Below are 17,214 nucleotides of genomic sequence, written 5' to 3'. Positions count from 1 at the left end.
AGAATTCCATAAAAGCAAGTAAAAAGCTTGTTTGGTTTTTTTTGCTGCTCTTTTGAATGGCTTTACCTGAAACCCCAAACTTTAAGCTTAGAATTTCTCAATGACTTCGTAAGTCAGCGCATAGTCTCCTGGACCTCAGGAAAATGCCTCCAGTCTCAGTGAGTCCTCACTTTCTGACCCCTACTGACCACAGCAGTTTCTCAATCTTTTTTTCTGGAGCTAAGTCACCAGTTCCCTGATGTGACTCCTCTCCCCAACAGTCACTCAGACCTGCTTTCCCAGAGGACACTCAGCAGGAAATCCTCCCTTTCCTGCTGGCATGCCTGCCTCCCGCACGCCCATCTGATCTCATTTAGAGGAACAAGATGCAGCCTTAGAGCCAACAAAACAGACACTGTCTAACACAAGCACTAGGTACGGGGGGTGGATTAAAAAAAAAAAAGGAAACCAGTAACCCAACATATAAAGGAATTTCTGAAGAAACATTTCTTTGAAAATAAAGGTTCCTCAGGTTTAGGAAGGCATTTGTGGTTAAAATGCATCAAAAAACCATTTCTCCTATTAGAATACCAAATCTGGTCTCTCCTAGGTGCATGGTGTTCAATCCCATCCCTGGGGGACTGCAGTTCCTGCTCTGCTTCCCTTATACATCCCTGGTGCTCTATCAGTCCCTTGTGTTAATTGCTCATTTTCCAGGGGAATGGCAAGACCTGAGGCCACAGGCTGATCATGTGTCTGTCTTCATGAAACATCTTATTTTTGAGAAAGCTTCCAATTAGATTTTCACAACTGCTTGGCTACTCTTTCATCCTCACCTATCCTCTTCCCCTACTCCCTGCCTTTCTTATATGGGGGTGGGGTGGTGGGTGGAGGGGAGGATCTATTTAATCCTAACATGGGATGAGTAAATATGGGATGAAAAATCTCAAAGTTGCATACTACTGGAAGCACCTTAGATGCAGTTTGCATGTGATATGAGAGGTCAGCAAAAGGCTGAAAAATCAGACTGAAAGCAGACTGGAGGGATGCCTGAGCACAACAGACTCTGAGCCATAGACAAGATGTTACATGAACAGCCATAAACTCGACCAGGAAAGGGCTCTTGGCTGGCCCTTAGGGTGGTCTATTTTGCAGGTGATACCAGTGACACCATGCTGGCACATTGCGATAACAGCTCAGGGTAACCCCAATACAACCACAGAGAATAGTGGAGCATGTATCTGTTGTTTACTTTATCAGGATTGCAGTAGCTACGTTCTCATGAGGTACACTGACAGGTAACAGCTTTTAGAAGAACTGAAGTTCATTTTAAGACCAGAGGAAATAATGAAAATCACTTCTTTTGAGAAAAATATTGTGAGGAAGTCTCCTAAAATTTTCCCCTAAAAGTGCCTAGACCCTGGCACCCTCCACTAGCCTTCAAGAGAGCAGTGCTACCAGCACTCAGCTGTGGTCAGTCCTGCAAACATGAGGCATACGTGGCCAGAGGTCCAGGCTGCACAGAGAGAATTATGTGACAACCTACCCCCTCAGCAAAGCATCAGCAACATGACAGAGAAACCTGTGTGATACACCCTTGAGAAGATTATGGAGAAGTCACATGTGGATTTAATATGGGAACTATGACAATGAAAGTATAAGATCAGTACAACTAAGGTGCAGCTAGTAACCACGGCAGATGAACAGTACACGACTCAAAGGGAGCCCAGCAGGAACACTCCAGCGTCCAGATCTGATGGGCCTTCAGGGAAAAGCTGGAAATACCTGAGCTAGAAATCTTTATGCTGACTTGCTAGAAAAACTGTACCAAAACTAAATTTAAGCTTTCCTCTTTTTGAAGCCTAGTGAATACTTTTTTTACTGAGCTATACATTTGAGGATTTGGGGGGGCCCAGCATACTCCAAAGTTTAAAGATTCCAACAAACACAAGTGATTTTGGCATTTGACTTCAGGTTATGGCAAAACAAGATATCTGAGAAGTTTTGGATTCCACAAAAGTCCAGCAGCCCTATCAAGAAGATCTGAGCCTTAGACATTCACACCTTGATCTGCTTATTTTTGGCCACAAACAGTAGCATAAAGAAAACAAAGTTCAGTCTCCACCGTAGAGAAAATGCTCTGCCTGTCTCCCCAGCAGAGTTGTACTAACTAGAGAGTATTATAGATAGCTATCCTCCTCCAGCACTAGATTACCAAGATATATCAAATTATAGAGAAATAGCCATGTAATAGTTTATAATCAAACAGTCCACAGAAATAATTCAACAGGGTTAGTCTTGGAAGTCAGACTGTCACAATCAGCAAGTTTGGTCTCTTGACTAGAACTCTAAAGTACCACAAACTGGAAAGAAGTGGTATTTTAGGCATTTAGGCTATTTTAGGCATTCGGCACTGCAGCCCCATTCTTCAGACACTGCCGAAACACCAGTATTACTAAACACTTGAAGAATAGTTTAAACACGGATAAAATACATGCTTACCCTAAAAATAAATTCTGTAAGAGAATCACATACTAATTACAGCTTCTATTTAATATCTAAATCAGGAAAATTAAATTCAATCTAATCAGAGATGTTAGAATTTTTTTTGGCACTTTAAATACCAATTTAAGGAGCAGCAAGATTATTCAAACTGCTACAAATATGCCTAGTTTTATGCAGATGATAAAATAACTTCTTTCCACTGTAACCCTTTCATTCTAAAGTTTCTGAGGCTCACCCCCTCAGAGTTACTTAACATCCAGACAAATGGAATAAAAACTGGAAAAAACTGACCAGTTGGAGTCAAAATTATTAAAGTATAAGGAACACACATAGATGGGTTGTAGATACACTATCAAAACATCAGGGGAAAGAGTTACTTAGGCTGTGAAAGCCTTTTTAAAAACTTAAATTCTATAGCATAAATCCATATATTCTTCTCTGACGCCAGAACAGGGTAAAACATGAACCACCAAACAAAGCTTTATTTGTCCTTTCAAAACAAGAACATAATTTCATTTGACTTGAAGTTATAAACACACTAGAGTTATTAGCTGATATTCTATATAATCTGTGTTGTCCCAGAAGCCAGATTATGGGATCAAATGGCTTTGTCTGCCACAAATATCTGCAAATATAAACACTGGAACAATTACATTGAATCTTCACCAAATGAAGGGGCAAAAGGGACAGAGGTCCAGTATTATTCTACACTTCTACATTTATTAGGTGACCATGCCAACAGTATGGTATCTGTGTGATGTGCTTTTAGGAAAACAGCACCATTCCAATGAAAAAGATACCAAACCAAGATTCATAAAACCTCTTTACTACCTATGCCTTTGGCATTGATACAACACAAAGCTGTGGGCAGGAAATGCAGACTTTGCTTATACCTCAGCTTACCCAGTAGAAGACTGGAGGGATTGGTGAAGCTCACCTGCTGCTATGAAACAGCAGAGAGTACATAAAAACATCCTGCTATTTAAATGCTATTTAAATCATGATGGTGCTTCCAATATTTCAGCAGCAAGTCACTAGCAATGATCACATTCAAAGAGTATGCCAAAGAACAGATGCTGCCACTGAATGGGCAGCATTATCTTTCCTGCGTGGATTGTCCTAAAGTGGCACATATCCACACTGCACTGTGGAATCATCTTTCTAATAGATAAACTCCTTCTGCAGAAAAATCTGGCAAGCAACCTGTGGCACAGATGGCTCTGCTGCGGAGACACAGGACTGTTCCTGTCTGGAACACAGGTGTTTCTCACCCTGAATTTGCTAGCCAACCTGTTGCCTAGCCAGAAGACACTTTTCCATTTTCTATTTAAATCACATGAGTCACAGTCATTTTCAGAAATGCAGGAGAGCTGCCCATTATCACCAGTATTAATTATCCTCCTTACTGATGAAAGCCAAAGTTACCACATAGAAACAGACCAATGCTAGAGCCAAAGTTGCTATCTCCTCTCCCAACTCAGTGTCACTATTAGTTAGTATTAAGTTTTCTGTTTTTTCACTGTACGGCCATCCCTTCCACTCTACACATGCGTGCACAAGAACATAGTACCATTTTGCAGCCAGATACTCAGCATCAGCTGTAGGGTTAAACCGAGGTGGAAATGTAAAAGAGACACCACCAAACATTCTCTTTTTAACCAACATTGTAGCTGATTTAAGAGATTATGAAGTTGAATTGGAAAGTCTAATAAACAAAGAGCAAGGCAAGCAAAATTTATCAAGGACGCTGTTGGAAATTACCTTCCCTGACTACCCATACATAACCATGACACCACAAGGCAGAAGTCTATAGGAAGTTCTTATGCTCTGCACCGCTGGTGCACAGGTCTAACACTGGACACACCAGGCTGGCTGCAACCACAGCTGAGGTGCATATGCAGGGCATCCTGCGTGGGTGAGCGCAAGACCCATGGCCTCCTAAACTCTGAAGACCTGATATATTCAAATGCAGGTACTCAGTATAACACCACTCAATCTGAGACCTGAATTCAGATGCCAGCTTTACCACAGACTTGTCATTACTGTGTCAGTTATTGTGAACCTGACCTAAGAAAGAATTTAGGAAATTAAGCGCAAGTCAAATCGAGTGCAAGCACCTAAACTGACACCATCTTTTCATTGAACAATCTTTTTGATACTGGGGAAACCACAAGAAACAAGTATCTTAAATGCTGTTGCAGAGCATGCTCAGAGCAGAGCTAAGCATTCTTCACAGACTACAGGTTCTGTACCTAAATCTCATTAAACGACCAACCCAGCAGGAACACTCAGACCTCACCTAACACAAACAATAGCACCATTTAATGGAAAGCCTAGCAGTTGCATGGCAGAAAACATGCACAGCCAGGTGATAGGGAAAAGGAGCCAGTATTTTCAGGAGTTGAGGAGCATTTAAAACCTGCAGCTTTCCACAACACCAGATTACAGGATAAATTGTGTCTTTGCTCTCTTTTCACTGATGTCTCTACACTGTATATGTGATAAACCTGTAACAAGAAGATTCCTGACTTCCATGACCTGACCTTGAGATAAAAAAATAATATGTGGTCTTTTCATAAAGGATTTTTTATCACTGGATCAGGTGTTCCTCTCACTACTTTGATCTCTCTGGTCCTATGTAACTTTCCTTTACCATCTCTGTTTCTATGCAGGGAAATAATTTCAGAGGGAGCAAGTCCCCTAATCCATCTTGGAGAAAGTCTAATGATCAGGATATCCTAGAACAAAATATGCTGGGGTTCAGGAATCTCATATAGGAAAACCAGTATGCATATGCAGTGAAGATTTTTAGGCTGTACAAAGCAAACAGCATATATTAAACATCTTGCATGCTACGTACCTCTTACACACTTATTAAAAATGAGAAATCTACAAGTTAGAAGTAGATGCAAAGTTTCTAAAAAATTTCAAATCACACTATGACCAGAAGAGAAAGATGGCGCTATTCACCAATGGTAATAAATTCATCCATCCACCTCTATCATTGTATTCCACCTAAATTACAAGGCGCTCAGCTCAGCCCTTTGGCTATCTCAAACCTGGCTTACAGTCATTAGCTCATCCTGCATCTGATACCATTTTAGATCTGAGAACATTTTTCTCACAGTATCCAGATGATAAATACCAACTGATTCAGCTGTGACAGTAAAGGTGAATGCACCTGTCATAAATATTCACCGGCTGATTTACACAAAAGACCACTTTATTTGTACAGTTGATGAGAAAAGCCATTGTATAACAAATGACACTGTTCAAATTCTTATCAAGAAAGCTTTATAAGCCTAGCACAGTGATTCTTCCTTACACAATGATGGCTAACATGACAGCAACTATTAATTATGGAAATACACTGTACACAAGGGAGATGTGCAGCTCCAGCTGGACTCTGATGGTGCTACTGCTCTGCTTAAAGCCTTCAGCAAAGTGTTCGCGTTCCTGAGCACGTGTTGATATTTATTAACATGGTTAAGATCTAGACTGAGGAAAACAACAATTTAGCATGATGATTCGATAACAGTCCTTCACCCTACTTTCACAGCAGTGGGATACCCTCTCATTAGTCAGTTTATATGTAATTCAGTGAACCTCCAAAGTAAAACAAACAAAAAAAAAAAATCCACATAACTCTTTCATATTAGCATTTGGGAACTGTAAAGGAGCAGTTATCTGAACTATTTCAGCTGGGTGATCTAGCTGCAGAGAATAGAGCAGTAATTCAAACACATTACAAGTAAATTCAAACTCAAATGTTTAATTAACTATGTAATCTCATTTATATTATCAAAATTTCTGGAACCTAACAAGTGGGGATGATATTTCTTGGGGGAAAATGAAAATTTGTAAATGGTAAGAATGACTGTTTTTTCCTCCCTTGCTTGCAATTTTCTGAAATTTCTCACATCCCCAAAAAAGACAACAAATTTTCTCAGATTTCTTAATATCATTCAGTTGAGAAAAAGGAAGAAAAATACACTTATATACTTTTATTAAAAGATGTTTCCATTTTGAACTGTAATAAAAGCAAGTAACTTCAATTTTGTTGTTTGCTATGAACTATTGTCACACCACTGCAGTATCTATGTAATACTTATTCTAAAGGATCATCCAAATGTCATTTACATTAGCTACTTTTTGTTTCACACCGTGTATCAATTATTAAAGATTATCCATTAAATAAGATAAATCAACATAGATAGTCTCAAGTAGCTGAATCAATGTTGGGGAGAGATATTAACTTTTGCAGTTTTCAAATCCTGCAACACTTAAGTTTCCAACCTTACTAGTGATTGACACAAGATTTTTCCTTTAAGTTTCTCAGTATTTTTAACTGGAAAGAAAGAGGAAAAAAAGCAAAGGATAAAAAAAGATAAATAAAATTGAAGCTAGAACTAATCCTTAAGAGTATCAGCTGCTACCTTAGCTTCTCAAAAAAAGAAAGGAAGTCAGACTGTGATCACCTCTCACTCATGGAGGCTGACAAGGCAATATATTCTATAATCATGTACTTCAGACTGTATAACATGCTCTCTACCTCTTCATTCAGTTTCTTTTTTACTACAGTTTGCATTAGAGATTTCCAAAAGGCTTCTACGAATTGCCCTTGAGTAAAACAACCTCTTGCAAAAAAAAAAAAAAAATTTCCCTGCCTACTGCCCCCAAAGATGTTAATGGCTTAGAGCCTGGTGCTGTATATCTTCAGCATTTATTCTCCTGTTAAAAATCATGCCAAACTTGAAAAATTACACTTAAATCCTATACAACTGTACAACAGGGCTCTATATCTCTGCCTAGATATATGCCTCTATTTAATAGCAAGTAATCTATACTTCTGTCTGTATGATACACCAACTCTCCCTGTACATCACTACCGCTCCCTGTTGGGTTTCATAAGCATGAGGAACCATGCATCCCCTTCCAAGGAGGTGGTGAGGAATAGCAAAGAGACTGTCCTTGCAGACTTCCTGGTAATAAACCAAGTGTGACTATGTGTGTTATAATCTTACTTAAGACAAATTGTTCTCTGACTGTGCATCAATCTGCTACTCAATAATCTCTTCAGTTGATTAAAACTTTACACTGTAGAAACAGGAATATTTTATGAGTGGACTGGTGCTGTGAAGAACATAAGTTATGAAAGCGATGCTGATAAACTAAGACTTAAAAATACTGCAATAAATATTTTCTGGGTTTTTCCTGTCTCTCTGCTTCCTCTTTTTCTTGACTGGTTAAAACTCTCAGAGAGAAATTTTCTTTTCAATTTATGATACTACCTGACATTTGCGATGTTATTATGCCTATGTCATTTTTCCAATGGTGGTGTAATTTCTTCCATTCAACATGCAAAGTACTTTCTTCAATAGTTTCCTTGTTTGATAACCATTCATTTATTTAGCTGTCAAAATACCAGTTTACAAAATCAATTTTAATACTTCTGAGAAGATACTAAAACAATGTGTTGAGAGTTGAAAAATACTTAGCAAACAGTAGTGGACATCAGTACAAGGTTCAAGTATTCTAATATTAGAATAAGTCACTTTTCTTCTGAACACTTGCAGACTGTGCATATACGAAAGAAATCTCGTACCTCTGCAAAACTTCAAGATAGCACCTCATTTACAGCAATTACCCATTACACAGGTATTAGGAAAACACCTACAGTTTTATTTTGACCTCAGCACCGAAATTCTAAATATAATAAAAAATTTGGTCTTCCTTCCTTACTGACACAACACATATGGCTGTCAGGCCAAACTTTCGAATACTTTATCCATTCCATCCTTAAATACAGCAACATGAGCAAATGACAAACCCTCTCTCATCTTTCTCCATATTCACTTATAGCTCCTGGAATGCATTTCCCCAACTATTACGTGGTTACAAAGCAGAAGCATGGCCATTGTTCCACTACAGAAATTTTATAGAATAGTTCAGTTGTCTCAGAAGTTTAATAATTTTAGGCTCAACCAAAATATATGTTCAATTTCCAGTGGTAATGTCAATCAGCAAAAGCAAGTTGTTATGAAAGTTCTCACAAACAGCTGCTAACTTGCAATATAATTAAGAGACATATTAAAGTTACACAGATGAAAAATACATGTTCCTTTCCTTATCTGGATGACATAATAAATACTAATGGAAAAGAAAAAAGTTCAATAATAAGCTTGAATTAATTATATGTTTATTGAGGCACAGTGAAGTAAATGAGTACAGGAAGTTGGCAAAGAGCCAGATGAGTAATAAACAGTTTTAAGCCTGTCTGGAGACAGACTTGAGAATATTATAGTCATCAAGCAGCTGAAAACAGCCTCAGGGTAATTATAAGCATTTGCAATCGATTAAAGAGAGCATGATTCTTTTATGAATCTTTATTAAACTTGCATTAAAACTTTAAATGATTTGAAAATGTTATGTTTTCAAGCACATCTTTGCCAGTGGTCATCATATATTTATTTCTGGAAAATGTGTGTGCAGGAAAGTGTCAGTGGAATTACTTACTCTATATGGTTTTTAAAGGAGATGCTAGGAATCCAGGGCCCATAGGTACAGATGGGCATAATCTCAGAATATCACCCCTTTTACAACACAGGAGGCAGCCTTTCTGCAAGCAGCTAAGCCTTCTGAGTTCCAGATATACTCCTCCTTTTTCAGGATCTTTAAAGAACAGTACTCCAATCCTATAGCATTACACTCAGTTTATTTGAAAACAACCATCTTCCAAGGGAAGGGATGGGGAGAATGCTCTCTTTTATCTTCACAGTTTCACAGACCTCTTTACTTAGGCTAGAATCCTCAGTAATACAGATGTTACTGCTCTCCTCCTTGAGACTGTATTTTACTTTGTGTCTTTCTCCAAAATCCTCCCTCAGATTGAGCTTGAGACATCTTTTTAGTGATGTGACCATGTACCTCACACCACTGCCTTCATCCATCATGCACAAATAATCTGAAACATCTGCGTATGCTGAGGAACAAGAAGGGAAGTCCATGAGGAAATTTCTGTGAGACAGATGCCCTCTAAACTCTTTCCTGCTGCTAACCTCCTCCCTTCTCTTTCAGCAAAGTCTTCAATTACTTCTTCAACCTCCATTTGCTATGGGAATGCCTCCTTTATTATCACAGAGCAAATCCCCTTCATAGCCTTAATGCTTATTTTGTTTCTTTTCTTTACAAAAGTTAAAATTAAATTACCACCTAAGGGAATGGCAAATATCTATCGCCAAATACAAACAGTATTAGTAGGAAGGTCAAAAAACTGTAAGCAAAGTTATCTTAGTCCTGGAATGAGTAAATATCACATAAATCAACAGTGATGGTTGCATATCAAAGGCATGCTGGGTTGAAAAAACACAAGGTTAGGCCAGAAATTTGGAGAGAGAAGTGGGGTTTCTTTTTTTTTTTTTAATATAAAATACAGAAGGGGTTTTAAAATATTACTGCCACCACTATAAAAGAGAATAGGAAATAAGACAAAATTCATTCTCCAGAAACAATCTTATTCCTCCATCCTTTCTAGATAAAGTGCAGAATCTTTCTATCTGCTTCGTCACCAACAAAACAATAAAAATAAATGTTTTCAAACAGCTAGACTTTCTCTCTTTCATCTTAGAAGTGCAGAGATACCTACACTGTAAATTGCACAAAATTCACAATTATGGTCTTGCAATGATTGACTGGTTTCTTCATAAAGAATTTACTACTACAGAAAAGTATCTACATATTCCTGGAAAATACAGTGAACTGTAAACTGCCTGAAAAGTAAGACATGAATTGCAAAAGCTTGCCCCTGGTTGGTACACCACAGACATAAAAACCAACAATACGCTGGGATTCTAGATCAGTTACTCTGCTTATATAGCCTCGGCTCACACATTCAGATCTCAAATGACTATGTCATTTGTTTTCCTCTGCAATTCAATGTGTAAGGGTCTTTTTCACATTACTATTTGGGGACTGGCCATTGCCAGATGCCAGTCTGTGAGTGAGGCAGGATTTGCTGCATGTTGTTTGCTTTGAACTTGAAACCATAAAGTAGAGATGTAATAACTTGGCAAAGCTTGCTCAAAACGTTTACAGCTGTCAGTGTCTCTTTTTACAAATCTAAACTTTGCAGTTTCCAAAGGTATAAATTATACCTTTATAGCGTCCAGTCTGAAAATGCCTTCACTGAGAAGGGTGCTGATGGTCCTAAGGAAGAGTTCAGAGACTTAGTGGAGGAACTGCCCAGTCTCTACACCTGCTTATAAGAAGGAGATACACAGCTACCCTCTGCAGCACAGTGATCCTATGGTTTGAGCTGAGCAGTCAAGAATGAAAAGAGTAGGAGCCGATTTGGCTGCTTAAATGAAGTAAAGTTGGCCTGTACATACTGTGTGGATAGTAATTTTAATAGCAGGTTGAGAAAGGCATCAATCCACTGCATAATTTTGCTGCATTTCATGCCACCTACTCTTTAACTCTTCAAGAAGACTGTCCTTAACGGCATTTGAAGAAGCGCAGAATTGTCCTTGAACACTTTTAATATCCTCATATGAAATTTTATGAAACAATATCAGATTTCATGTCCTGGGCAGGCCTTTATCTTGTTTTACCTCAAGGAACAAAACACACTGAATACAAGGGGCCTGACTGCACTATTTTCACTGGGAGTTTGATCTAGATCATCCCCAGCAGAGAGCAAGGATGGGGGAAAAGACAACTCATTCTGATTTTTACAAGTTCATCTGAGTTTATACAGTAAAGTTACAATCGTAGTAAATGAAATACAAACAAACATCACCTAAGACTACTCAAGTTAAAAATGTTCTCTTTTCTCGCCTCCTCACTCATCAACTGTTACTGTGTGTTAACCTCGTATTTGTTACTGGCAAGGCTCTACCACTGACAACAGGCTATGGCTGCACTAAAATCTTTCACTAGTTACTCAGCTTAACTAAGTCAACAGTGGCAAAATACTCTTTTTGATTGTTATCAAGGTAACTTTTGTTTTGTGTTAGAATAGTCAGCCTACCTACAATTTTACTTGGAAAAAACCCATCAGTTAAAAACTTAGATGTCAATTATTTCAGAAATGCATTTCCTACATCACTTCTTTAACACCCAGATGGTTATGACTTAATGAAAGAATTGCTTCCTTCCAAGACTTTAACTGTTGATAAAGAACCTTTAAGTAGACTTGAATCTTCTAGCATTTAGATATAAGTAGTGTTAAAATGTTAAAACTGAATATACTCATCTACTTAACTCTTGGCCCTGCAGAAAGACATATTCCAATTATAAACAATTCTCTAACTCTGATAATGAAAATGAATCTATGATAGACTGCTAGATAAAAATCAAAAGCAACTGAATTCATCGGATTAAGAAACTATGATATTGATAAATTGAAACATAAATGGTTGCAGCCTCTTTTAAACGTGCAAGGGATCTGGTTTAGCACAGTATTTACTTTGGATATGGCTCAATTTTACTGTAGGAAAACTTATTTTAAATATGAAAGGCACATTTTCTTTCACAGAGTGAAATTATTACTGGAAATAATTTGAGTAATACAGCTAAAGTATTTTGTTATAAATCATTAAATCAAATCACTATACAAAATAAATTCTCAGAAAGGAAAGTATTGGAATTCTCCTCGTTGCTTGAACCAGTCAGTCTAACAGCATTTTCATGTTTTCTAACTTACAAAAAGATGGCAAGACTGGGGGGGAGGAGTGGGGTGGGTGGGTGGGAAGAATTAACACATATCAGAACCTATATTCCCATTACTTCTCAAGTGCCATTTACTGCTACGCAGACATCACTTAATGTTATGATACGCACCTTGAGAAGGAAAGATCATCACATACAAAAAGACCCCACCAGGGCAAGGAGTTGCTCTGTTTGCATAAGTGTCAGTTCTGCAGAGGACTGTGCAGAACATATCGATAATCTCTTCCTAATATGAATTTAATTCTAATGAAAGTGTTGATCTCCCACCTACTTTAATGTTTAATACTAAATGTTACATTAAAATGTCTAATATTAATGCTGCAAGCAGTTAAACTGAGCAAACCTTCCAACCAGAATTTGATTTTAGGTCTGTATGAGCTGAGAAAAGAAATATATCTCATACTGCGGCAGATCCTCTCAGGCGAGCTGAGGAATGGGACTGGGATCTTCCAGAGGGAATTGCAACCACCCTTAGCTGCACTGACACTGACGAATGGGATGGTTTACCCCTGGACTTCCACCCCATGTCTGCATGGCCAGTCTTGATTTCTTTCTAAAACAGGCACAGAAGCTAACAGTAATATTCCCTTTCTCAAGCTCTTCTGGGGTTCTTGGGCTAGCTCTCTTTTTTAAAACCCAAACTGATGCTGGGATTTTTAAAATTATTTTTAAAAGTATTTCACATCTATAGACCCATCTAAATGAATGGCTTTCTCAAACATCACAGAATCAGAGAATAATTAGAGTTGGATGGGACTTCAGGAGGTCACATAGCCCAACCTCCTGCTCAAAGCAGAGTGCATACTGAATTCAGACATCTCCACTCCATAATCCATTAACAAGTGATTGCAGCTCCTCTTTTCATGCTCTGAATTTCTCCACCCCTCCCACTCCGCAAGCCCCTCTTTGGTTAATACAGTACCTGGGAAGAGAAAATGTGCATTGCTAACATACTGGAAACACTTTGAGTATGTCAATAATATAGTAAGAAAAATGGAGAAAGCAACATAATTTGTTAAGATTTATAATACACTCCTGGCAATATTACTCTCTGGGGACTGCTAAGAAAATAACGTCATCACAGGTACAAGGAAAACTATTGCCATAGATCAAAAACTGGCTAAGAGAATTAAGAACAGGCAAAATACTGTGTCAAGCCTAATGATTTCACCTGAAACAGGGTAGTCAGGAATTAGAGAGGCATTCCAGTACAAGCAAGAAGAGGGATTGGAGAGACAGAGAACAACTCTCACAGTAATGGAAATAACAAGAGAGGCCTCGGGTTAGAGATGGTGATCTGAAACTGCTGCTCTCTTGTTCCTTATTAAAAGCGGAGGAGGACATAGTCAATGAAATCAGTAACATAAAATTTTACAAAAAAAATGTAAGAAGCAAACCAAGAACATAGAAACTGCTTGCTGCCCTAGGATGGCTGCTGAAATCAAGGATTTTGTACAATTTAAAGAAACATTATACCTTTGCACAGATAATAACCCTATTCAGAATTGCAGGTTAACTTAAAACTCATGTTGCATTTAAAATCTTTCTATATATGGTATTAGTTCCAAACTATGCACACGCACAAACAACAACAACAAAAGACAACACCCCCCCCCCCCAAACCCCCCCAGGCCCCCCCCCCCATACCCAAACCACACAAACAGTCAGAAAGGGGACAGACTGCTCAGTATATACTAACTGCAGAATTTATTTTTTTTTTCACCTTTTCCTTATGTAGGTGATAGTGATCACTGACCAGAGTCGGATTACCAATCTGTCTTGGCCAGTATGGCACTACTTGTAGACTACTGAATTCAGAATGCCATAGAGGCTGGTAGAAAGACTTAGTATCTGCCACACGTCACATCTGTGGATGATGTGTCACTGAATAAGCTACTGGTCTGAAATTTATTCCTTGCAGGCAGGCATCTGTGTTACCTAAGTCATACAATAATGAGATTCTTACCCAGAAATTAAGGACAAAATGACATGGTGTCTGAACTGCATTCTCAAATTAAAGAATGAAACTTGAAAAATTTAAAACTAGTATTTACAAATATAATTATTCAAAAATATTAATTATAAAATTTGTTTGAGGCTTTTAAACTCAAAAATACATGCAAAAAGATACCTTTTAGCTGCAAGATTATGGTCTTCTTCATAGGTACATTGGTACTTAAATGCATAAACTCATAAAACACAAACAAAAATACTCTTTGCTGCAAGCTTTTTGGATGGGTGGTTTTTTTGCATGTGTTCCTTATCCTATGGCTCGTGCTTTTAGGTGTTGCTTTGTTATAAATAGGAATTCTCCTTTTCATCATTTTCTATCGTTCTAATTTAAGAATTTATTATGTAGCCAGGGAACAAAAATCAATAACACCTGACCTGAATGAACCAGATATTATGCACAGCAAATCGCTGAAGTGAGCTTTTTTCCATAACTTAAAGATTTAACTTTGAAAACAAGTTTTAAAATGTTCACCCAAACCAGTCATGATTACTTATGAATAATGGATGCACCTGAAGAAAACAGGGCTGGTTTCAAAGCAATTTTCCATAGAAAAAAGATCATAAAATTAGTTAGCTAATGCACTTATACTAGAGAAATATGCCCAGCTCTTCTCTCAGCTATAGAAAATTTCTGTACAGAACTCAGCTGAGTCATCGAGCTGGATGGTGCAGTCTTGTGATGCGGCTGTCTGTCACACTTACTCTATCACACAACAACCATCAATTCAGCACCTTTCAGGAACACTGAATGAACTCAAAAAAGAAGGAACATTGTCTTCTCCAAGCCCACCTCCTGAAGTTATTCACTCTACAGAAGTTCTCTCTACGTGTTTTATATTTATGAACAGCAGCTCATTCTTGCCGAGGCCTCTGACCTACATTACCCACTGCTTCAGCTTCTGGCCATCAGATATATGCCAACAAACAGGAGAGATTCACCATGCAATGAAGAATTCTACAGAATGTAAAATCTTACACGTTGCCTCTTGAATTGTCATCTCATATTTCTACAGTTCAAAAACCAAGAGAGCTTGCTAAAAATTTTTATGCTTCATAAACACTGGCAGAATAGAATGCCAGATAAGTTCTCCATTTATCAGCTAACTCTAACAAAGAAATTATCAAATCAACCTGTAAACGTTGATGGATTTTAGAAATAGATTTCTCTGAGGTGCTGTGAAATGCTGACAGAACTATAAATGTTCACAAGCAAAACATAATCCATTGGAAGACTATAAAGATGTAATGTGACTGCTTTCAACAGAATTATGGATTTGACAAAAATCACCCTGCTAAATAAATACTTACCATAGTCGTTATCATAAAAAATAATGAATTTCTGCCAGGCATATTCTGTGACCACCCTCAAGATGACATCATTTAAGTAGACAGGGGGGCGGACGGACAGTGTGTAGTCATCATTGCGGTTGCTCCTGGTGAGCCCACAGCCGCTCCTTGGCGTTCCTGCTGTTGAGCGCTGGATGAAGAGGTGAGGGATGTGCATAGCATCTGCCAGCGACTGCAGGGATCCTGCTGACGTGCAGCCAATGGAACTGACAAGGGCCAGGATGCCTTGGTTCATCAGGTCACAGGCTGTAATAAAACACAGCGATATTCGAGGTGAGAGTGGTTCAGTGCATAGGGCCTATTTTGGTGTTGAAATGCAGACACTGGGAATAGAAACACAACAGGTTTGATCAAGTGAAATATAGCTAAAATTTTGCACATTGCGTAATTCAGACCTAAAACGCATTAAAATCACAAGGCTTCTCTATTCACTTGGTACTGTCTTGTGGTGAAAGCTGGAAGACTGCCCTGTCCACCTTGCCCAGAAATGAATTATCCCTTGAAAATGAGACCCACTCCTGGGTCTTCTGAGGAATAAGAACCGATTCCAGCTACCGAATTAACATGACCACCCAAGGAGATAAGCACTCTTCAAAGTCTAGTACAAGAGCTCCATGAATAGGATCTTTGCATTATACAGAGAAAACTGGAAGAAATCACAGCTCAGACTTGCTGTCAACATTTGAAGACAACTGAATATGATTATGTACATTAACTTGTCCAAGCAAAAACTGAGTTGCTTTTGGGTTTTAAAAGATATAAGAAATAATCTTATGCAACTACTTATTTTTCTTAAAAAACCAAACAAACAAACAACAAAAACACACAAAACACCCCAACAAAAAACCTACTCTTACAAATAGCAAAATGTTTTCAAAATTCAGTGAACAGTTTATATACATTTACTCTCCTCACTTCCATAAGAAAGGCATGAACTTGCTTATGCAAAAGCTAACACCTTGTAACTAATGTTCCTGTTAATGAGGGCTAGTTACAGAAGACAGTCTGAAGTACAATACCAATGACATCCACATTAATACCAAAGGCGTTTATCATGATTAATGTTAATGCAATCAATAAATATCAAAAGAATTAATAATGATTAGTTCTGTAATTTTGAAGGATTACCCTGCAAAATAAAGCAGAGTCAAGTGTTTATATTGGGTTTCTAACAGACTTGAGAGCTTGAATGAAGAAACAACATGGGTTTGTAGCATAATTCCCCAGAGCACACCCCAGGCTAAATTCTGAAATACTCAATTTGCCACTCGCAAAGCTACACATGCAGTTAGCCTGCATTTACACATGTAAATTAGGGAATGGGATGGTAAAGAGTAATATGTATTTACGTATTAATATCTAATACTAAACTATGCAATTACTTGTTTTGCAGGAATATTCTGCATACACAGCAGGTGCAGGCAAAAACAAGAAACCCACATGTGAGAATATATTCCCCTAAAAATACAAAAACATATTTTAGCACCAGACCTGTTGTCTCCTATCATATGGCTCCTACAGTGAGTAATGTTTTACTTCGCAAACACTTATTGATCTCAATGGGAATATTTACAGTGTGAGGAATGGAGTTGCACATTCAGAACAAGTGAAGATTGACTCTGTAGCCAAAAGGACAGCACA

The 17,214-nt window shown here is 38.0% G+C and overlaps 1 protein-coding gene across 1 annotated transcript in view; it reads right to left on the bottom strand.

Annotated features, from left to right (window-relative positions):
- GRID2 (glutamate ionotropic receptor delta type subunit 2) overlaps positions 1-17,214 on the bottom strand; it is a 737,675-nt gene that overhangs the window by 291,004 nt on the left and 429,457 nt on the right. The window contains exon 3 of the mRNA XM_075030714.1: positions 15,535-15,819. Within this exon, the coding sequence (XP_074886815.1) occupies positions 15,535-15,819 (285 nt within the window). The remainder of the gene's footprint in view (positions 1-15,534; positions 15,820-17,214) is intronic.

Source organism: Buteo buteo, chromosome 1, assembly GCF_964188355.1.
Source record: "Buteo buteo chromosome 1, bButBut1.hap1.1, whole genome shotgun sequence".
NCBI classification, from domain to species: domain Eukaryota; kingdom Metazoa; phylum Chordata; class Aves; order Accipitriformes; family Accipitridae; genus Buteo; species Buteo buteo.
Note: the sequence above shows the minus strand (reverse complement) of the source record. Positions and strands in the feature narration are given on the sequence as shown.